Source organism: Equus asinus, chromosome 21, assembly GCF_041296235.1.
Source record: "Equus asinus isolate D_3611 breed Donkey chromosome 21, EquAss-T2T_v2, whole genome shotgun sequence".
Lineage (NCBI taxonomy): Eukaryota > Metazoa > Chordata > Mammalia > Perissodactyla > Equidae > Equus > Equus asinus.
In genome coordinates this window covers 59,667,676-59,691,681 of record NC_091810.1, presented here as the reverse complement: position 1 = coordinate 59,691,681, position 24,006 = coordinate 59,667,676, and the positions used below count along the sequence as shown (strand labels likewise).

The 24,006-nt window shown below is 35.9% G+C and overlaps 1 protein-coding gene across 33 annotated transcripts in view; it reads right to left on the bottom strand.

The window, feature by feature from the left end:
• Window positions 1-24,006, bottom strand: part of LRRFIP2 (LRR binding FLII interacting protein 2) — a 109,370-nt gene that overhangs the window by 35,969 nt on the left and 49,395 nt on the right. For 16 of the 33 annotated variants that reach the window (XM_044754222.2, XM_044754225.2, XM_014845796.3 and 13 more), the window contains 2 exons: window positions 2,151-2,195; window positions 657-773 (listed from right to left, as the gene is read on the bottom strand). In XM_044754222.2, the coding sequence (XP_044610157.1) occupies window positions 657-773; window positions 2,151-2,195 (162 nt within the window). Of the gene's footprint in view, window positions 1-656; window positions 774-2,150; window positions 2,196-8,683; window positions 8,774-11,071; window positions 11,141-13,606; window positions 13,664-14,099; window positions 14,148-15,012; window positions 15,058-15,138; window positions 15,187-16,449; window positions 16,525-18,141; window positions 18,208-19,671; window positions 19,714-21,599; window positions 21,669-24,006 lie in introns of all 33 variants that reach the window. The other 17 variants (XM_014845786.3, XM_070493869.1, XM_070493870.1 and 14 more) reach the window with 4 other exon arrangements.

Here is a 24,006-nt window from a genome sequence, read left to right as displayed (position 1 = left end):
CCTAAATCTCTGGGGCCAAGTGCTAGATAAATACTGAATGAATGAATGAAAGCAGTTTTTATTACTACCCTTCCCCTATTCCTCACAAATAGCAGGTTCAGCAAATAGATATTCACATACATTTTGAAAGCTCCCATCTTTCAAATAAAGGCTTAGTGAGAATGAAGATTCAACTAACGGGTTAAATGAGCTTTTCATTACTCAGGTATTTCTATTATCCCAAATATTATTACACTTGTCTTATCACGAAAAATTGAGAGATAACTGTATTCAGGCAGCCAAATAATACCATAACGGCTCAACAGACTAATAATTCCCAAAGCCTGGTTCCTTGTACATCCATATATTTTCCATTTAAAATATGGCCAATTATTTCTGAGAAAACTTTTACACACATTAAAAAGGTTTTTTGGCATTTGTAAGTTAGCAGAACTCATTCCAGTATCATTAAATATTCAGGAAAGAGAACAGAAAAAAAGAATTAACTAATCTCCTTCCTTTCAGACCCGAGTCACATTCTTGAACTGCACTAACAATTTTTTTAAAGAACTCATACTCCTTTTTTCTACTAAGTTACATTAAACGTTAAATAGTTCTAGTACACTACAAAGAAGCCAAAACACTTTTTAAAAAGCAAACCAAAAATTGTGGTTTACCCTCAATTCACTTAGTGAAGCGTCTGGATCTATTAAGCTGCTGGTGTCCCCGCTTCCTCGTCGGGATGAGTTTCCACTTAGAGGGGTTGTCGCCGAGGCAGAATTTCTAGATGAAGGCTATAGAAAAGAAATACAACATTTCTAAGTCTTGTTTCTTTAAAAATATGTTTGCTGTGAAAATTTAAAACGGAGCAGGGTGTTGGGGGCAGATCTAATACAGTGTGGACAAGAAGTTACCAAGTGCAACCTACAGGCAATTTAGATTGGCTCTGGGGAGAAGGTGTCCAGAGAAGGGCCCAGGCATACTAACTTCTTTCACTCAAACACTTCACTGGAATCTAGAATTCATAATAACTAAAAAGAAAATGGTCTGTGTGAGTTGTTTGTTTTCTAAGTTTATCTTTGCTATATTGTAAACAATACTGGGGTGAGCAAATCAGATTAATGTACAACAGTTTTAGAACTTTATACTTGGTATGCTAATTAACAGTCCTATTAGTTCCTATTTAGATCCTGAAGCTGCTTCTTTAGAATCTTTTCTTTTTCTAATACTTCGTTGATAATGCTGGAGATACTATTTGCAGCTGACAGCAACACTGTGTATCACTATGAATTTACACTCTTCTTACCACAATTAGATTAAAAGTGAGATTATGATATTGGATTAAGAAATGGCATAGATCTGTGCTGTCCAATATAGTAGCCACTAGTCACATGCAGCTATTGAGCAGTTGAAATGTGGCTAGTCCAAATTGAGATTTTTTTAAGTAAAATACACACCAGATTTCAAAGACTTAGTGCAGAAAAAAGAACATAAAATATCTCATTAATAAATTTTCATATTGATTATGTTGACATATTTTGGATATTTGGGTTAAATGAAATATATTATTTAAATTAATTTTATCTGTTTCTTTTTACCACTTTGATGTGGCTACTAGAAAATTTAAACTTACATATGTGCTTTGTGCCATATTTCCATTGGACAGAACTGGTATGTCTTTTTGAGTATAGCATAAAATTAATCCTGATAATTTCCCTAAGATGACTTTCTAAAAATACTTCTAGAAGAAAGTTGAGACTTTTACAGAAAGTAACTCCTAAGAAGGAGTTATTTTACTTCAAAAAAAATAATTTGTCTATGAAGGGGAAAAAAAACCCTCATAGTTTGTCACCACCATTCCCAAAGACATTTCATTTTCAGTCTTTAATGGTTTCTTCTCAGGATTAAATTCTAGAGGAATGAAAACCAAAAGAGCAGCCAAAAGCTTAAGAGGTGACATTCAAGGAAATAAAACGCAATGTCTTTTCTCTTCCCAGTGCTTCACATGACTCAGCCTCAGAGGAATTTGGGGGCTCAAGGACGGGAAATAGATGAAGAGAGGAAGAGTAACTCTATCAGTTCAAGTGGAGGAAAGTAAAAGATGAAACAGTAGTAGAAAGTAAGTTTAGTGGACCTTGAGAACTTAATCCCTTAGGAATTTATATACTCACCCTTGTGTAATTTTCAGCATACTGTTTGTCAGATTTTTCATCAAACTAGAAAACAACAGAGATAAAAATCAGGAAAGATGTTTACCATGTCGATTTTTTTAGGGGAAAAAAAGAAGTGACCTCATTTGAGTTCTACCAGTTCAAGTGACGTTTGGAACCTAAAAGTAAACATACTAATAAAAGTTGAGACACATAAGATAAAATGTCAAGAACTTTAATTCTTATCCTAAGAAAGACATGGAGTAAGCAAGCAGTCCTTACACAAAAGTTTACAACTTTTAGATAGATTTTCTTCTCATGGTATTCAAAACACTTTAAAGAAAACTACATATAAACTTAAGTTTTAGCACTGCAAATGTTAATACAAAAAAACTTGTACACATCAAAAGAAGTCCGATAAAACCAAAAGCCAAAAAACTTTATTATCTAAACATTATTAGGACACATAGATAAGACTAGAAGACTTAGCCAAAAAAGTTCAGATTGGACTAAAGCATGTTAAACACATCATCAAAAAAATTTTCCCCAGCGCATTAAGGATTCACTTGTTTAGCTTTTCTTGTTTTTTGTCTTTTTAGGTAATACATGCACATGTGTCAAAAAAGGGGGAAAAAATGAAACAGTACAAAAGGGTATGCAAAGTAAGACTCTCTCCCCACCACACCATACACCCTGATCTCCAATTCTCACTCTAAGAGCAACCAACCCCCAAGTCTTTAAAAAAACTCTATTAGTGTCCCAAATACATTCTATATCTTTTTTTCCCTTACCAAGTTTCAGAGATTAGAGAAAGTACTTCTTTTTTCTTCATGGCATTTATCACTCCCTGATCCTGTGATATTTATTAATTTATTTATTGCCTGATCTCTCTCTTTAACGTAAGCTCTACGACTGTATGGTTTTTTCTGTATTCCTAACCTAGGAAAAGACATACAGAAGGACTCAAAAATTGTTAGATGAATGAATAAATGAATCATACCCCATCTGTACTTATAGACTTATTTCATTTTAACAGCTACATAGTATCCTGTTATCTGGACATACCATAATGAAGTTATCCTGTCTTTTGCTCATAAACCTTAAGGTTGTGTTAGTTAGACAGTGTTTAAAGAACGGAGGTACCTTAAAGATCTAGTCTAAAATCCTGACTTTATAGCTGAGGAAAGAGAATTTCAGAGGTGAAAGATTCTGCTAAAGGTTGAACAACTACTAAACTCAGAGCTGGATCCAGATCTCAGTTTTATGAATTTTAACCCCAGTGTTCCTATTATTTACCTGTATATACTGTCCCAATTACCATCAGGGGGGAAAAAGTCACACAGAGATATAACTAACTGAAAACAAACCCCGACTCCAACTCCCAGATCAAGCCTCCCAGCCCAATCTAGAGACAAGATTTAAAAACCATCCTCACTTAAAACACAAAATGTCATTATGTCTGGCTCTATTCTGATCATGTCACTCTAATTTCCTCATATTTGAAAGTTTTTCTGTTCTTTTTCATTATCCACATTTATCATGTTCATTTTCTCTCCCAGGAAACATTTTTTATTTTAAGTACTGTATCAATAATACTACCTGAGTAGTATTCAGAAATATTCTGCTAGATCTATTTGAAATCCTGTCTCATATCCCCCTCTCAAAAAAAATGACTCCTAAGCCCAGCCACTTTTTAATAGTCAACTTGGAATAATCTTACATTTCAGAGGCTGCATCGCTGAACTACTCCATTGCAATGTTGACTGTATTGCTTTCAATATCTTCTGACAGATCCCAACTGTCGCAACCACAAGTGATCATGCGCCAAACCTCAGGGATTGTTAAGGCAGCAAAAAATGCCTAGAGCAGCCATGCCGCAGTCCAGTTGTTTTAGCTGCAGTGACTTGGCCAGAGACTCCTCACTTCTCAGATCTGTGCTATATCACGTGCTGTCTTCCATTTAGACAAAAAGCTAGTTGAAACCTGGCATTCTAAAAGTCCCAGTGCTCTAACCACCGGGAGGTCCATTTAGCTGCAGTACAATGACAAGCTAATGTCCATAATGATGACTCAAAGAGTCTGCCAGATCCTGAAAAGGCTTCTAAGTGGAATAAAACTTAATCATGTTTACTACATTAAAGTATAAAATAGGGAAAGGTTGATAAAAGGGTACAAACTTTCACCTATAAGATGAATAAGGTCTGAGGATCTAATGTAAAACATGGTGACTGTAGCTGATAAAAAACTGTGTATGAATAACATGGAAAAAATGAATATGCACTAATATGAAAAATGTTTATAAGATTAGTAAGTGAAAAATCAGAAAACAAAGGCTGTATGTACCATATGGTCACAATTCTGTAAAACAAACAAATTAAACTGAATGGGAAGGATACTACAAATAAAACATCAAATTGCTTCAAAGAAAGTGGCTAATAAAAAGGTAGATTAAAATACAAAAGAAACCCCATAAAACAAAAAAATAGTAAGAAAAGACTTTTTTCCCCCCAGTAAGGCCCTCAGGACTTGCTCATTAATGCTGACTGTAGCCTACTATTCTAAAAAAATTTCAAGTAGGGGACAGCCCCGTGGGCAAGTGGCTAAGTTTGCACGCTCCGCTTTGGCGGGTCAGGGTTCGCCCGTTCAGATCATGGGCATAGACCTACACACCGCTCATCAAGCCATGCTGGAGCAGCATGCCACATGGAAGAACCAGAGTGACTTAAACTAGGATATACAACTATGTACTTGGGCTTTGGGGAGGGGAAAAAAAAAAAAGAGGAAGATTGGCAACAGATGTTAGCTCAGGGCCAATCTTCCTCGATAACAACAACAAAAAAAATCAAGTAAATATTATGCCATTGTACTCTCAAATAAATAAGTAGTTCTCCAATCAAGAAAAGATTTCCTTGATAGTTGGAAATTCAAAGTTAGCTAAGAAGTTGGAAATATTTCCTATTAGCATTAATGTGCAAAGAAGAGCACATAATGGCAAACTTTATACGCCAATTTGAATGCTAAAAGTTCAAAAGTAACATTTTCTAAGGAACTTCAAATTATCACTATAAACAAAGTCTTAAATACTATAATGTTTCCCATATTTCAATGATAAATACCTTTGCCTTATTTACGTCCAGGACATCTGAAAAAGCTTTGCTCTTGACATTATAGATTACAGATTGTTTCTCTTTAACTATTTGTTGAAATTAACACTTCTGAGAAATATTTCTTAGAATATAAATTCTGTCAAATCTTTGAAACTGTTTCTCCTTAAAAGAAAGATATTTATTATTCTCTAAGAGGCCCTCTGAACTTCATTTCAGCATATGACTACTTAGTTTGACAGATAATTTTACCTTACTAAAATAGGAAAATACCTTTGAGTCTTTTTGAATGGAAATAGAACATTTTAGTTGTGAATACATTTTGATATCGTCATTTGAAAGAGTTGTTTAGAAATAAAAACTTGTATTTTGTTCCAAACTATATTTTTTTCTTAAAAAGATACTGGAGTTTTAATACAATTGAGCTATGCGTATCTGATGTGGAGCAACTTTCAGCACGCAGCAACTATTTTGTCAACAGTATCAGTAACTTTAATATAATGTGGGATCAGAAGATAAATTATTTTAATAAGGTATTTGAAAAAACCTCTATTTTTAAAGGTATAAAATTACAGTCTAATAAAGTATTTATAGTGTAGTTTGTTTAATGAAGTCACTGATTCTAATCTTTTGTTAATTTCTAATTTATATATGACTTGATACTGCTATTCAAAAATTCTATTTGGAAAAAAACAAAAAACAGAAGATCTGATTCTCCAACCACAGAAGGGAAGAGAACAATAAATTTCAATAATCTCCTAAAGCAAAATTCTCTGAGGATTTCATTCAGAAATGGTCTAATTATCAACAACCAGTAAAACTGAATTTAGCACATTTATATTCTTTTCCTATACTCTAGCCTGACCTATGGAACAGAAAGGAAAGCAATGCAGGAGACAAGACGACAAGAGGCTAGAGCAACCACCATAAATACTGGATAATGAGTCTGCCCAATCAGAGCCTGGCACCGTTTTCAGCACCTCCTAGCCCAGAAGTTATAAGCTAGCAGACTGTACACACATATTTGATTCACAATGGGGAAGTCAGAAAGTGTCTTCCACAATTTTGAATTCACTGTCAGCATCTTAAAATCAGGATATATCATATAAAAATGTGGATTTTCAGCTTACCTTTTTAAAAAATGTGTGTGTGTGTGTGTGTGTGCGCGCACGCGCAGAGAGAAACCTTACCAATATCAAGTCCACTTTTTATTCTTCTATAATAAGCTGAATCACAGTATACTCTTTAAAAGAAATAATACTAGAGAATAATTTTTGCTCTAGAGAGGGAACCAGCAAATACTTTAGGCTTTGCCAAGAGGCAAAATTAAGGATACTATATAGGTACTTAGATAACCATTTAAAAATATAAAAATTATTGACTTGTAGGCCATGAAACAACAAGGGGCTGCCCAGATTTGCCAACCACCGATCTAGAGAATCTTTTGCTTATGTAATAAGGTGTACAGTATGATGAATTTAAATATATATAGGCTATGTGTATACGTGTGTGTATATCAAATCACATTACACACCTTAAATATGTACAATTTTTATTTAAAAAATACATAAATAAATCAAAATCACTATCTTGGGGGAAAAAAGAGTTACATTTAATTAGTAGAGGCAGGGGGAAATGTTTTTAAAACTGTCAACCCTAAGGCCGGCCCAGTGGTGAGCGGTTAAGTGCGCACGTTCCGCTTTGGCAACCCAGGGTTCGCTGGTTCGGCTCCCGGGTGCAGACATGGCACCGCTTGGCAAGCCATGCTGTGGTAGGCTCCCATATATAAAGTGGTGGAGGATGGGAACAGATGTTGGCTCGGGGCCAGTCTTCCTCAGCAAAAAAGGCAGAGGAGTGGCAGCAGATGTTAGCTCAGGGCTAATCTTCCTCAAAAGAAAAAAGGAAAAAAACTGTCAACCCTTTCACTTCTGTATAGTTATTAAAAAAAATTGCCAAGAAATAAATGTAAGGAGGACACAATCACTCATTCAGACATCACAGATTAGAGGCTAATAGAATTCAAAATTTTTAAGAGAAAAGGTGTACATAATAAATTTAATTGTTTTTATCTATGAAAAAACAGGTTACTAAGCAAATTAATAAAATGGGCAATATTTTGAGGGAAGAATTGGGAGCCAGTCTTCTAACTTGCTGTGCAGAGAGACTCCTCAAACCAACCAGGGGAAGGTGGGACTGTTACACAGCCATGTTTGAGAGCCAACAATCTGGAATACTTAAGGACCACACTTCAAATTACTTTCTAGGATTAAAGTGGTTCAGAAACAGCTATTTAAATACAATCAGTGAAGTGCTAAATATAATTATCTCTTCATTTAAAAAACTGTCTAAGAGAGCCAGCCCTGATGGCCTAGTGGTTAAAATTTGGCATGCTCCGCTTAGGAGGCCCAGGTTTGGTTCCCAGGTGGGAAACCACACCACTCGTCTGTCAGTAGCCATGCTGTGGCGGCAGCTCACAGAGAAGAACTAGAAGGACCTACAACTAGAACACACACAACTAGGTACTGGGTCTTTGGGGAGGAAGAAAAAAAGTCTAACTTTTTTGTTAAGAAACTGCCTCTCATCCACTTCAAAATGCTTGATAATCAGGACAGCACTGGTGCATGGGCAAGACAACACTAATGTCAGCTACAGAAAGGAGATGTCAGAGGGAAAATCAGGCTGTTAGATAAATCAGGTGGGTAGATATCTGCTGGATAGAATTCCTTCATTAAGACAAATAGCTCAAGGCATTTCTACTAGGTAATCTTTCCTAAATTCAGTTCACAATGGATAAGTATTTCTTCAAAACAACGCCACAATCCAAATCTTTAAAATCTATTCAGATTCTTCCCAGTTACTATAAATTAGTGACACTTTACTAAACAGCATATTTTACTTTAGTATACTATTGCTCAACCTTGAAAGTATACCTAGCACTTTATAGAGTCACCAAAACAAAAAAGGAAGAAAATCTTTTAAGACTGATCAGGAATATCTAAATAGAAGACAGGTATTAGATGATTTTGAGGAATTATTTTTTATTTCATTAGGTATTATAATGGTATAGTGAATATGAAAAAAATCTCAATTAGAGATGCATACTGAACTATCTATTAGCAAATGACATGATGTGTGGGATTTGCTTTAAAATCATTCAGGGGGGAAAAAGGAGGGAAAAGAGGAAGAAATAGATGAAAGAGAATTGGCAAAATACTGATAATTGTTGGAGCTCTGATGGGTTCCACGGAAGAAAATTTCCATAGAAAAAAAGTTTTTAAAATATCAGAACACATCAATATACACATTCCAAAACAAAACAAACAAATAATTGTATTTTATGCTCGTGTGTTTAAATAAACATTTCCTAGGCAGTAAATTAGGTTCCTAATTTTAAAAGAGCCATTAGTCACAAGCCTGAGACAACATAACAACCCCATGCAATACACTCACACTGGTCAAATCTGGGATACTGACGTCATCCACCTCAGAGACAATGCTCCCCCTACGATTGGAGCGACTAAAATAATCGGCAGTAGAAACCTTTCAATCAGAAAAAAGAAGCAGCTTTAAAAATTAAGAAGAGAGAGAAGAAAAAGATTAGAACACCAGCGTACAGAGGGAAAACCGTGTGTGTGTGCATGTGAGAGAGACAAACTATTATGAAAGGAAATGAGAAAACTGCTGCAGTTAACCTACTCAAAAAAGTAAAAAAGAAATGTAAAGCGTTTCCTAAACGAAATCACAACTCCCCAAAATAAGCTTTTCTTCATCTTCACTAGAGTTCTATGTGATAGAGATCATTTACTGCCTGAGGGCCAGCAAAGTCTCCCAAGTTTAAGACATGCAACAACCTCAACAGGAGGGTTTCTAGGATAACATCTACCTCAAGCCTCTACTATATTTCACAAAACTTATAATTCATTATAGCTATCAACTCTGTTCAACACATATATGCTGAATGCAGAATTATCTGCAGGGTATTTACTGCACCTTTTCTCCAATTCCCACAGTTCCCTCTTTTTCATATTCCTACAAAATAATGAAAGACCTACACTGGCCTCTTTCTGGTTTCCCAAACACACTGAGTCTTTTCCCACCTTAGACTTTGGAACTGGCCTAGAAAGCTCTTTGACAGGCTCTTCAAGCAGCTGGCTGCTCACACCTCAAGTCTCAGCTCAAAGGTCACTGCCCTCTGAGCAGCTTTCTCTGACCACCCCATCCAAAGCACCACACACACACACCACCCCACCTCAATGTTCCCTATCATATTATCTGCTTTTTCTCTTCAGTCCCTGCGGTTACCCGTTTTTTGTTCCTTTCTTTACTAGTTTACTTTCCATTTCTTTCATGAGGATATAAGACCCATGAAGTCAGAAATCGTGTGTGTCTGGCTTACCACATCATTCCCAGCACTTAACACAGTGCCTTGCACATAACAGTTACTCCACAAACACCTGTTGAATTAATAAATAAATGAATATTTTTTACCCTCACTCATCAGCTCTGTTTGATTACCTTGCTTAAAAACTCTTCCCTTCTAGGGAGGGAATTTGGAAGCCCATCCGCAGAGACAAAGAAGGCTTACAAATATGAAGTTTTGCTAAGGGCTAATACAATCAAGCAGTAGTATTTTTATTCACAGTATAGTAATACAACTTAGATTTACAATACATAATATTTTATTGGTACTTACTGTCTCAGAATTTTGATAGTTATTTTCTATATAGTAATTCAGCTAATCCATATATTAAGCCTACCTACAAAGATAGTAATTAAGATCTCCGTTGTACAAATAAAAGAAATTGCCATTAACACAACTAACAGGTTAGAAGTGGTCTAAGCCCAGGCATTATTTCTTTGAAGTCCCTGTCCTTTCCACTCCATCACTTTCCAAGGTGCTTTCAGGCGTCATGGCTTGTTCTTTCTCCTTCAGCTGTGAACATTAGCATTAATTGGTTTGCCAATGGACCACAACTGCCTCAATTAGATCACTGGATTTTTGACAACAATCTCACAAACATTTGCTGTTCCCCTTCTCTATGAATATTTCAGGTTTACATCCTTCACAAAACATGACTAGTAGTAAATGGCCTCCTATTTTTCTTAAAGGAATTATAGCCTCTTAGTTTTTGGGCTCTTTATTCTAGCTCTAAGCTGAAACACCATCCTCACCAATGTAATTTTCAAATCAATCAATTCTTAAACATAGCAAAAATGTCATCAGCTCTCTGTAAAACTTTCAGCTTCATCAAAAGAGTAACCTGAAATTACATAATTGGTATTCTGACATAGCTATTTGCTGCCTCTACAGTTATCACCCTGGTTAAATTCTAAGACAAGAATTTTTAAATTTTGCCATGAGCAACTCTTAGAAAGGTCACAAGTCTTAAAAGATGTGTAAACAATGGTTAAAATTAAATACACATTGAAGAAAGCAAACTTGATGGCTACATGATTTGTAATCCACAGTTACAAGTTTTACACGATGTGGAAGCATTCATTTTGCTTGAGAAACTTTTTGTTTTTAGTGAACTGCACACATAAATGTATGTGCATAAAACAGCAACAAAGAATAAAAACTGAACATCTTTCAAATACACAAAGACTAGCACATAAGAGATATGAAGAGGCAAGTTATTAATGAAAGCTTACATAGCCCACAAAGAATATGTATTCTCAGGAACGCATTTTTGAAGGCAAATTATTCAGGACAACTAAATTTGAGGAAAATGCTCATTTTATCAAATGCAAATTTCACTTTCCAATAGATTTCATGTGATCACACATTGTTGAAATTTCAAAAGTTATTGTATGTGTTTGCATGCAAACCACGCTCACCACACTCTCCCTTCGCCCACGACTGGCACGACCAGAAGACGCAATGCTTGCACTGTCATCGTCGGTAAACTATAGATATTAAAAGCAAATAATGAAAAAAATGTAATTTCACTATAGGTGTTACCTGATCGTAAGCACATTATGCAAGGTGTTGAGAAGCATGCAATTACTCTATATGAGCATAACTGGCACCATCTATTGTGCACCATTAAACAGAAAAATTGTTCCAAGGTATAATGAACTATCATTAAAAATCAAAAGAGGGGCTGGCCTTGTGGCCAAGTGGTTAAAGTTCCAAGCACTCCACTTTGGCGGCCCAGGTTCGTAGGTTCAGATCCCGGGTGTGGACCTGCTCCACTCGTCAGCCATGCTGTGGAGGCAACCCATAGACAAAGTAGAGGAAGATTGGCACTGATGTTGGCTTGGGGCTAATCTTCCTCAAGCAAATAAGAGAGGAGGATTGATGGATCGGTGACAGATGTTGGCTCAGGGTGACTCTTCCTCACACATACACAAAAAAAATCAAAAGATATTTCCAAAAAGCACCAAGAATAAAATAGTACTTTATCTTTTATTTAAGTTAAATTAAAGATGGGGGGGGGGGAGTCAGCATGGTAAACTAGCCAAAACCAGCTAGGGATTTCATGCTTTCTAAATCTCTAGGATCCTTGGGATCTCATTAGGTGTCAATAAATATACTTAATGTTTTAGTTTGGGAGAGAATACAAAAGAATATTTTAAAGTGAAATAATATAAGTCAAAGATAGAATTTCCTACCAGCGAGAACACTGAAATGATGATTCTTTTTTTCCTCTATTAATTCCTATGCAACTAGTGGAGATATTCTAACAACACCCTACAGTTTTCTTCCTGTTTCACCAGCAGGTGAAGAATCATCTTCAGTATGTGTCCGTTATCTCCATTCTGACATCACTAAAGAACCATTCTGATATCACTAAGATAGTAACTCTGAACCCAACTTGCAAATGAAATAGCATCTAGCCAGCACACAAGGACAAGGTTCTACACTTGACTGAAAATATATTATACTAATTTTGTTTGCGAGGGGCCATCACACTTGGGACATTAAAAATGCTCCCAGGCCCAAGAACTGCCAAGTGGAGTTTTATTACCAGGTGGGACAAAAGTAAACTTCCTCCTTATGTGAAAAAGCATTTACCTCCTTAAAGATCTTTGTGTAAATTTTTGTTAACTATAGGAGTGAAATTCCTGAGAAGTGCCACTTGGAAATGGCAAGAAAATTGAGCCAAACATATATGTAAAAGAAAGCCCATATAGCTCACATACTCCACTCCACAAAGTAACCTGTGCTGACCATTAAGAAACTGCTTTAATAATTTCGCCAATTTTGGCATTGTCAAGAATAACAAGGTAGTTCCTAAGTCATCATTTCCTATTGGAAATGTAAATTAGCATAGTCTTTTCGGTGGGCAATAAATACAGCAACATACATCATAATTTAAACACATGTACTCTTTGACCCCCATCATTTTATGATTAGCAATTTACCTTGCAGATCTCTTCATATAAGTATACAAAAATATACTTGTATAAGTCTGTTCATTGTACAAGTGTCTGTAGGAGCAAAAATCTGACAATCTAAATGTCTATCAATAGATGAGTGATTTTTAAAATGCACAGCCTATGCACTAATGGAATAATATATTGCCATTAGCAAGAAATGTGCTGGTGTAAAACTATCTCTAAGAGGCATTCAGTGGAAAAAAGGAAGGGACACAGTTTACTTTTTAAAAATCTTCTAAATGTTCAGAAAAAAATGAAATAAATCTTCATGTACTGATAGAAAAAGATACTTTAAGTAAAGAAAAAAGTTGAGCAGTATGTATATGAGTCCATATATATACTGTTCAAATAAAAGACACTCATATATGTGTAAAATATCTCTGAAAGGATATACAAGTACAGAGGTTGCATTTGGGGAATGGAAATAGGAAGAAAGGGTCAGAGGACTTCTACTTTGGACCTTCCTTGAGCTAATACTACTTTTATAAATTAAAAAAAAAATTAAGACTCCAGAAAGATTAGGTGACTAGAATTGTCCCAGTTTTCTCTTTCATGTAACAATTTTTTAAAGTTGACTTGTTTTATTTCTTCTGCTTCCACTCCACTGATTGAAGCATTGGCAAACAAGTGAAACAGCTCGATGTAGGAAGCGGAGATGGAAAGGAAAAACACAGGGTAGCCAACTCATATACTGAATTATCACTGATGAAAAGACAAGAAGTTCCACACAAATGACAATTAAATATAAATTTTTTAAAAATTTTAATAGCATTGGTTCCAGACTCATTTAAGAAATTATGTGCTAAGTCACATTCATATAGAAACCACCAATTAGGAAAAATTAGTACTTGAGTTTGTGTACCGAAGCAAAACGATAATCCATGCACAAGAGAGTGACGCACACCACATCCTCAATATTCTAAACTGTGAGTACAGGTTAATGAAACAACCAAAAGTTTCCATAAAGCATGCAAAGAGATGACTGCTCACCACAGGACTGCTTCGGGCTGAACTTGTTCTTGATGAGTAATAACTGTATTCAGACGGCTATAAAGTTTCCAAGAAGAAAGGCTTTACAATAATAATCAGCTCCTTTTCCTGTTGGGTATATATTAGTGACCCTGGACCTAACTCACCCCTGACTCCCAGGGTGAAGGTATCTGTTACTCACTGGTCTGGAACTCCCACCCTCAAGATCCACCAGCCCATGGCAGGAGGAAGAGGAGAGGAAGGGTATGCCCTGAGAAGCACTACTCTTATCCTCTTCCTGAGGAACTAACGAGCAAGAAAAGAAGTTTCTTATTTATACTCCCTTCATACTTCAAGCCATGATTTCCAACAGGCACTTTCTCACAGTTTGGGTGAGAGTCAGAAGTGGCCAGCTGATTGTAGAGTAATGACAGATCAGATTAAATGACTTTTTAAGTAAACTGTGCCCACCTACACATTACCATCCACACCACCTCCCCCTGGTTACACTTACAGTTCGAGAACCATAAGGGTTATATAATCCACCATCATAAAGTGATACCTAAAGAACAAAGGAAATATCATTTACCTATTCAGCATCAAAGTTATTCTGACAATGTCATAACTTCTTTGCAGACTCAGTTCCCAAAATGTTTTGAAGAATGGTATAAGTGTACAGCCTTTCAAGGTGAAGACTCTGAAGGTGGTAACATTCATTTATATGCATAAATTGCTACATCAATCTCCTTGAAACTGCAAGCTCACATTCATTAAAAAAGCAGTATTGGTTACAGTGTCTCCTTTCATCATCATGTTATAAAACTAGAAGAACCAACATTTATTAATTTATTCTCTCAAAAGAGGAAATGGAACAGAACAGAAAAGTGAGATACAGAAAGCATTTTGCCCACACTCACAATAAAATTAAATTACAAAGCCTCAGGTTCCCAGTCCACTAGAACAGCCCACAACATAACAAACAGCTTGAAAGCAACCAACTCACAACTTGCACATTACATAGAGCTATCGTTTTTGCTTTCTAGTTAGCTTGCTTTATTAGAGCCTAGTATTAATATGGCCAAGGCCACAGCTGTCTCAAAGAAAAATATGACATCTCGTGCATGGGCAGCCATCTCACAAAAGTATGCAAGTGTAGTGGGACCCATGCAAATCTATCTTCTCTATAGGAAACCAATTCTAAGCAAGGGCCTACCAACAGCCAGTAGTATCTACTACTCTAAAGATAATATGCTTATTTTTACTACCCTAAAGTTTTGTATTTTAAGCACAGGCAGCACATTCTGCAGTAAACGTAGCATTAAAGCCATGTGTCCTTGACTATTCTGGAGGCAAGTTGTCAAGCCAAAGTCAGCACCATGATAGTGGCCCCACCAGGAGTACACACATTGGAAGAGGAAAATACAAACCAGACTGGCACTTCTCAGCAGACCAGAATTTGCAATAGGGGAGGCCTATGAAAAAAGCACATGATTTAACCCAAAGAAAAGCAACTGGTAGCTCTAAAGGCAACATACTCCTCACAAAGTACTAACCCTGTGACTCTTAGATGTCGCCAGAGAGTCACTGTACAGGGAAGAAGACTGCGAAGAAATGAAAACAAAAGAATTAAGCAAAAAAGAAAAGAATTGGTCTTATCATCCTAAGAGCAGAAGACATGTTTATTTTATACTCAATTTCATTAGCAATTCCTGAGTGGTTAGGGAGTTAACATAAAGAGAGAAAAACTTAATCATTGGAAATCTTCTTGAATATCAATTTTAAGGGATAAGAAAGAAAAATACTTGGAAGAGTTTTCTATAAACCTCATTAAGTCCTAGTGGTCTTTGAACACTAACGTTAGGAGATAGGATGGCAACCTAAGAAAACACTCAGGTGAAGAGGCCACAGCACAGGGAACGTGGCAAACAGTGGCCAAGTCCCAGTCATCCTGTGATATTTTCAGTGATTTCAGGACAGACTCCTAATGGGCTTAGATTGATTATTGGGGAACCAGATAAATGAGCTCTCAGAGCTATAAACACTCTTCTTCAAACAGATTAGAAAACCTGTATTTCAAAACAAGTCAGGGACAAAGTACCCTAGTTTAATCAGATAAACTGTAGTAGTCACAACGAATCTATGCACTAACAAAGCACAGCATTTTTTAAAAAGGAATTAGATCTTTTCCTGATGTCATCTGAAGACATAATTTTCAGTTCTTTTTCACCAAGCTCAATCACACATGGAAAATAAGAGTTTCTCAGTTGTGTATGCACATTTTGACAACTGAATTATTTTAAAAGCACAGCGTGCCATATATTTAATGTTTTAAAAGTATGATGTGCCAAATGCCTTGAAAAAACAAGAGGTTCTAACATTAAACAAAAATTACATTCTTCTCATCCCATTTATAGTTTAGATTTTCACATGCAAGCTTTTATTAAAAGAGCATCCACTGTGATGTGCACTGATGCCTACAACTTATTCTGAAATGCATCCCCCCCAAAAACGACAGACTGATGGATGGAGGGAGAAATAGATAATTATATGATAAAAGGAAATATAGTAAAATGTTAATTGTAGAATCTAAGTGGCAGGTACATGGGTGGTTACAATTCAATTCTTTAAACTTGTTTGCATGTTAAATATTTTTCATGAAAAAATGGTACTCATTTACAAACATGGTGATTCAATAGTTGCCACTGTATAAAGATACACTCAAAGACTATATGAATTCAGTTACACAAGCTAGTATATACAGAGCCATTCACAGATTAGTCCTAACTAGTCAAAATGCAAAACAGGGGATTAGAAATGTGTTAAAGTTGGATAAAACACATGAAACCAAAAAACTTCAGACAAACCCGAGTATAGTAGGCAGAGGTGGGTTTGCTATGTCTGAGACTGCTATAGTTTCTCTGGTCAAAGTAGAGGCCACTCTGCAAAAAGCAAATTAAACACATTTTTCTTAGGTTAAATGTTATTAACCTAAGAATACACAAAGGCAAAATCTGATATTGCCAAACCCCTTCTCCTCCAAAACAATGACTTTAAAGCATTATGTTAAGTCAAAGTAATTATTTCAAGTCTCTCAAAAGAGACAAATATTAAAGGTTAATTGTTTTCAAACAAAGTCATTACTAATTTTTTTACTTTAAAAACAAGTGTATAAACCCTCAGTCAAAATGGAATGGAAATAATAAGTGATTTATTCTCATGTCACACTTAGGAATGTCCTTGAAAAATCCAGGACAACTGAATAACTACCACTTTTATAATCCATTTGGCAATGCCACAGAAATTATTAAACAGTGATTTTTTTTCCCCAAACTTCTCCTAGTTCCATTATTTGTCAAAATAAACTGATCAAATTAAATTACCAAAGAGAGGGAGCAAGCACGCACTAAATATAGTTCGGTCTAAAACATCTATGGCAGGTTCATTTTCAACAAAACGCACAAAGGAAACAATAATTTTATATATTGCAGTTACTTGAGGGGGAGAAAATCATCTACGAAATTCCCTTTCTAACTTCTCCAGCCATCGTCGTCACTCAAGGTTAAGCAAATTTAGGCAATCCCTGACTGAAAGACTCTTCCTCCACTGCTGACACTGCAATTGGGGACACCCCTATTCCTACCCACCCCTGTTCCTCCTGGCCCTGCCTTCCTGCACCACACCCTCAATGAGGTGCCATGAGTCATGTCTCCCCAGAGCTCCCAATACTCTACCCTCCAGGGCGTCTCACTAATGTCCTCTCCATTACATTCTTTCCTCCCTCCTCCTTTCTACCAGCCAAAGCCTCTTGACCCTCCTTCTAGCCCACCAATGGTCAGAGCCCCTCCCACGGGAACCCTGAGTTAGCAGGGAGCCTGGGACTGAACTTCCTCTGCCAGTACTGTGGCAGGCTAACAGGAAAGAGGTGTTCTTAGCACCTCAAATGGGCACTCTGGACACATTTTTTTTGCCCCGCAGAAATGTTGCTTACCAAGGTGGCTGGAATGGAGAATACTATTAGTTCCAAAGTTTAATTACATTATAGATTAAAGAGTTGTCTGCCAGACAGGAGAAGAACTCTGCCACCACATACTTTATTGTTTCTACCAGAAAATTGATTCCAAGTTCCCAAAATTTGACCTACTGACAAACTTTCAGAATAAAACTTATTTGTGAGTTTGGTATTACCTGTAATACCACAACTAAATCAATTCAAATTTCTAAAATAAGGATAAGAATCTCACTAAACCTAATCTTGAGCTATATTTCAAAGGACAGTTCATAAATGAAAATACGTTGTTAATGAACTTCTTGTGACACCTTACAAACTCTAGCCTCTGGGCTTAGCATATATTAACTTGATATTAAATCTTATAAATGAAAACAAAATAAAATTATTTTTAAATAAGATTCTGATAAATCATGTTTCAGTATATTATGAAGTTTCAATAATGCCTTGGAGCACACCAAAGCAGTCATAATACTTAAGTTCCCTAAAAGTAATCAGTAAATTTTACAGCAGCACAAAATACTGTGATACAAGACACAAAAGAACTAACCAGCGGGTCTTTATGAGAACCAGAAGATCTCTTCTTCATTCTGTAAGAGTGACTAGAAGAATGATTCTGCAAGTAAATATTTAAAGTTAACTTTAAGGATCATATAAAGAAGTTTTAAAAATAATTTACTAAAATTCATCTTAAAATTATACACAGTTTCATATGAGATAGAGCAGTCCACATGCAATCTACTTCCTATCTGTTAGTAAATGGCTCACTGCACTTGACTGGCTAAAACATATGGCCTATCTGCAAATCTGCATTTCCCTCCCCTACCCCTCTGTGCCATCCAGTTCAGTGTCTAGCCAGCTAAAGAAAACTTAATTACTCAGAGCCAGGGAGGACATTTGTAGGGACCTTCACCCCACACCTCATTTGAGTCCCTATCTTCTTTATAACGGTATGGGTGACAAGAGAGTCCACCTCCTTCTATAGTCTTCCTTACCTAAAGGCAAAAAAGCAATCCTTTGGATCATCCAAAACAAGTTTGAGATAACAAAGAACAAGACATTGCACTGACCCAGGCAGCACCATTAATCCAAGTTAGTGGTCCCACAGCATGTGCAGCCCAGGAGGAAAAGAATCAAGATGGCATGGAATGACCCACATAGCAGCATTACTAGACAATAACCTTACATGCGAGTCCTCTGAAGACAGCACTGTCTCAATACATAACTTCTAGAAGTACAGAGCCAAGTATATATGAGGGGATGAAGGACAAAAATACTACTAAGCAGGTCTATTGGTAGATAACAAATCCAACCTAGGTATATCCTGCTCAGCTGAAATGAGGAGGTGCAGCCGGAAGTGTCCTACCTATCGACAGTCTGCTTTAGGCAAATCCACAGACATATGCACAGTTAGCTCCTGAATCAATAATTATCAACTCATTTTTATTTTTTTGAATACGCATTCTTTCCTTTGATACATTACCCTGAACATTTTAAGAGATGTCTATATAATCTAGAAACTCAGGGAATCTATTCACATAATATGAACCCAAGAAAAACATGCTATAAGTTAACTTTCTTGGCTAAAATGACATGCCATAAAAACAAACCAAATCAAGCAAAAATGAGTGCACATAACTGATGTTTCAGGTGTCATCTTTCACTGCTGAATGCTTTCTGTTTAGTAACTTCACACCTAGCTTGTGACACATAACACGAAACACAGTTGGTCCTGTGCTGCAATAGATCAGTGTACCAAGACACTTCTGGAAACAAGTCTCCTAGGGCAATGAGTACGTGTCAGCTGGGTGGCTCATCGTTTCAAGAAAAGATATTACTATCAATCTTAGTCCTGAATAGGGAAGTAAATAATTTTTATCTGATCCTGAAATTCTAAAAGAAAAAATTACTCAACCGTTAAATTGTTACAATTGCAAAACAAGTTTTTGCTTTGTTAGTCATATGTTTTCCCCAAAACATCATAACAAATCTGTGAAAGTTAGTCATAATCTATGATTAGCATCACCATGTGTTTATAAAGTGAAACTCTACATTTAACACAAAGTCATGCACTACATACTAATGATGAAAGTCTTGATGATCTATCCTTGAGAGCATCATACTGGATTTCAGAAAAAGGTGAAAGTTGGTTGTATTTCCAAAATCAGAAATATAAAGAGGAAAAAAGTAACAGTTGCAAAGTTATTAAAAATCCAGCACTATTTTAAAAGTCCAAAATTATTAAACGCACAGGCTATGACATTTGAATCAAAGAATATTCTACCCCCAACTCTTTCCTCACGTAAGTTACCGCTAAACTGTATGTAAAACTGTATGCTCTCTTTCAAATACAGAATTCATAATCAGTAACAGTGAGAGGACTCAATCTCAGTACCCTCTGGCACAAAAGACCCTCAGGCAGCCTATAAATGCAGGAATTAAACATTCTGAAGTCAAAAGATTTTTTACTTTTTATTATTGTGTCTGTTACCATCATTTCCCATCGTTTAAAACATGGCAAAAGCAAGGCATGGACAGGCAATGAGGCAAGAGCACATAACTAATAGAATCAAGCTTACAAAAAACAAATGCAGCAGCCAAAGGGGCGCAGTTCCCTCGGATCTGCTCATGGACAGACTCCTAAACAACTTCCTTTCTCAAGAACTTTTTCTATTAAAAATGCTGAACAAAACCAGAAAGTTGGTCAGAACAAAGTGTGGATTGCACAGTATACATACAAGTGTGGTATTAAATGTGAATCAAATACGTAAAATTCATAAGACCAGAAAACCACAATCTATGCAGGTTTTCAAGAAAATAAGATAATACGTGCATCATCACATTTCAAATCCAAGAAACCGAACTAAATTGTAACTACTAAGATTTGTGGTTTCCTAATTCTGGTTTTTAAGCATTCTAGCTTATATTTTTTAAGCTATCTTCCCCAGAAGAGCAATGTCTAAAAGAAGTAAAAGCAATCCTCTGGTAGTTAGGGAAAAGCTTTTTCTTTCTTTTGCAACTCTTATACCCACTTAGGACTTTAGGGATCACCATTTAAAATCCTGATTTAAAGTAATATTTTCCTAAGTGCAGACTACAACTCATTAATAGTTTACCAAATCAGCTTACGGGTTTAACCAACATTTAAAAAAAATGAAATAGAAGAGAAAATATGAGCGTGTATCATGCATAGTAAGAGTAAATATTATTTTGTGAAACTTTTGTTTCAATAATATATTTTATATATTCATATAACACACAAATGCAAAGGCACATATCTGCATGGATCTACTGGATCACAGGGTAAAATGTATTTTTTGTTGTAGAGGTTATAATTTTAAAAAGCTTAAAATACACCAGAAGACCAAAGTACATAGTCTAGTCCTAATAAAACATTAAAATAATAGTGCAAACAGAATAAAGGCCCTCCCTTCAGGACCAAAACAAATAATTCAGGGGCTGGTCCCATAGCTGAGTTGTTAAAGTTATGTGCACTCCACTTTGGTGGCCCTGGTTCGTGAGTTTAGAGCCCAGGCGTGGACCTACTCCACTCATCAGCCATGCTATGGAGGCATCCCACATACAAAGTAGAGGAAGACTGGCACAGATGTTAGCTCAGGGCTAATCTTCTTCAAGAAAAAAGAAAAATAAAAAGAGGAAGACTGGCAATGGATGTTAGCTCAGGGCCAATCTTCCTCACTCAAAAAAACCCCACAAATAATTCCCCAAAGGAGGGAGAGCAGAAAATATGAAGGGTTCTAGGCAAAACATTTCCAAATTTGCTATTACAATCTACCAAGAAAAAATTTTTTTAACTCTCAGAGAAACTTGCTGAAAGTTTTCATTTGGAAATAATATTAAAACAAAGTACAGCAAACAGGTTGTAGAAACAAAAGTTTAGCAAATGTCAATTTCTATCAGAATGTACCTATTACTCAAGCCGCCAGAACTCTGACAGTCAACAGTGAATCATAATACTAACACTGCAGACTTTTCTGGACTACCCACCATGATGTCTCTCCTTTTGGGTGTACTGGCTCTGCTCCAGTCTGTCCCAGTTATGTCCTTCAATGAGTTCTTCAACAGAATTAAACAGTAGTAGTAAAAGACAAATCACAAATAGCAAGTATATTAAAATTAAGTTCATTAAAATTATACTAAGGCCATTGATATATAAACAAGAACTAATACATACAAAAGTAAAAATCTCCACCAGTGAGAAATAGCAATGTATCGCTACTATGATTCAAGATCACCTCATTTTCTAACTTTGGATCTCTATCTTATGGTCTTCTTGTATTTCAGTATACAAAGTAGTGACCAAGCATTTGTAAGATGTTTTTGTAAGTTAGATTGTTTTCAAGAAAGAGATTATTTCAATTCTAAATTAAGGGCTTTGATTTAATCCTCCTTCCCTTAAACCTACCACTCACAGTCTTGAACTATCTTTGCTCTTTTTATTTTTATACAGAATGTCTAGAGCACTGACACAGTTTCCAGCCCAAATAGCTTCTGGCAGGCCACGTTCAAGAAGTTAGCACCTAAAAAAGTCAACTAGACAAAAGGAAAGATCAAACTCCTAAGAATGTGGCACAAAATCACAAATACATCTGCCTCACATCCAGGTACTACTAATGTTCACACATCACATACAAGATCCAAAAGTGTTAGACTTTTTAATTCATGGCTCATAAGTGCTAAAAAGTAACTGGCAGAGAAAAACGAAAACCACCAAATTACACAGAAAACCTCAATAAAATTTAGGTCAGTGTTTTAGGTCATCACATTTATCTTTACGAGAAGAAAAGCTGTCTATACATTCAGCTTAATGTAGATGGTAACGTTATTTTAAAAGCAAATCTGAAGAAAACTTAGAACTCCCAATATTATCTAGTTGAGAGAAAACAGAAAAACTTATCTCAATTATATTTCTTTTACACAATGTTATTGGTGACCTTTCAGACTTATTTCGAGGAAAGTGTAAATATTTAAAATGTGCTGGATGCACACTCACACACAAGAAAGTACTAACTAGAGTCTCCTCTAGAGTGTAACATTGTAATTAATCTTTACGTTCACGCGCTGATTTTTTTAAATACTGGCAGCTTTATCATTTTCCCCATAGTAACAGACCTTCTAATTACCATAATGAAATAACATACAATGAGAGTTCTAGTTATATCTTAAATTTATTTAATGATATAATTTTCATTAAAAAATCAACCTCATTACTTTATAGACACTCTGGGTAAACAATTCCTTATTAGTTTAATTGCTGTTTTCTTTTTTGTTTGTTTGCAGATTTGTTTCAAAGGCTCCTAAATTAGGTTGAATTTGGATAGTTTTACCGTTAGGTTAAACTAATATATGATCAAGTTTCCCTGAGGCCACACACAAATTTACAAATAACCAGTTTGATAATAACTGTCTGAAACTTCACACTATGAGCATTATAATGAAAAGCAAAGGAAAAAGCCATACATTTTTTAAAAGGGAGGAGAAAGGATTATTTTCAAAGCCCTTGACACTCAACTTATTTTAAGCTTTTTGTTAACCAACTCCCTGTATGATTTTTTTCAAAATATTTAAAGAGGATAAAATAAAATATCTCCAGGGAGAAACATGACGAATTATCTTAAAGTTTTCCTCCTGTAAAATTATTCTCAAACTGCTGATTAGATTTCTGTAAAGGCCTGTTAACATCCTTACAAATCTAAACTTTTGTAATTAACCAAAAGATTTCTGATTCAAAAACCAGTTTACTGAGGGGCCAGCCCCGTGGCCGAGTGGTTAAGTTCGCGTGCTCTGCTGCAGGCGGCCCGTGTTTCGTCAGTTCGAATCCTGGGCGTGGACATGGCACTGCTCGTCAGGCCACGCTGAGGCGGCGTCCCACATGCCACAACTAGAAGGACCCACAACTAAGAATATACAACTATGTACCGGGGGGCTTTGGGGAGAAAAAGGAAAAAATAAAATCTTTAAAAAAAAAAAAACCAGTTTACTGACTTACTCTAAAAAGACAGTAGATTACATTCACCATTAAGAAATATAACCAGAGTAAAGGACTATTTAAGAGTACAGATACATCAATAACTAGTATACCAGAGCAGACTCAGTTTAATAGAGTGCCTTTTTATATATTATACAAGATGGGAAGAAACTTAGACTTGGGGAAAACTAACAAATCTCGACCTTAACATGAAAGATCATTTTACTTATGAAAAATCTAGATGTAATTATATACCATACACAATATTGTCAATGTGCAAATTAAAAGCACTCCTTTAAAGTTTAAAGCACAATTCTTTAAGAAAGATCAGTGTCTGGGCACAATATGCAAGGCTTTCACAAGCGACTTCTCATTTACCTTGACTTATAATAATGTATGCTAAAAAACCTGACATACTACAAAATG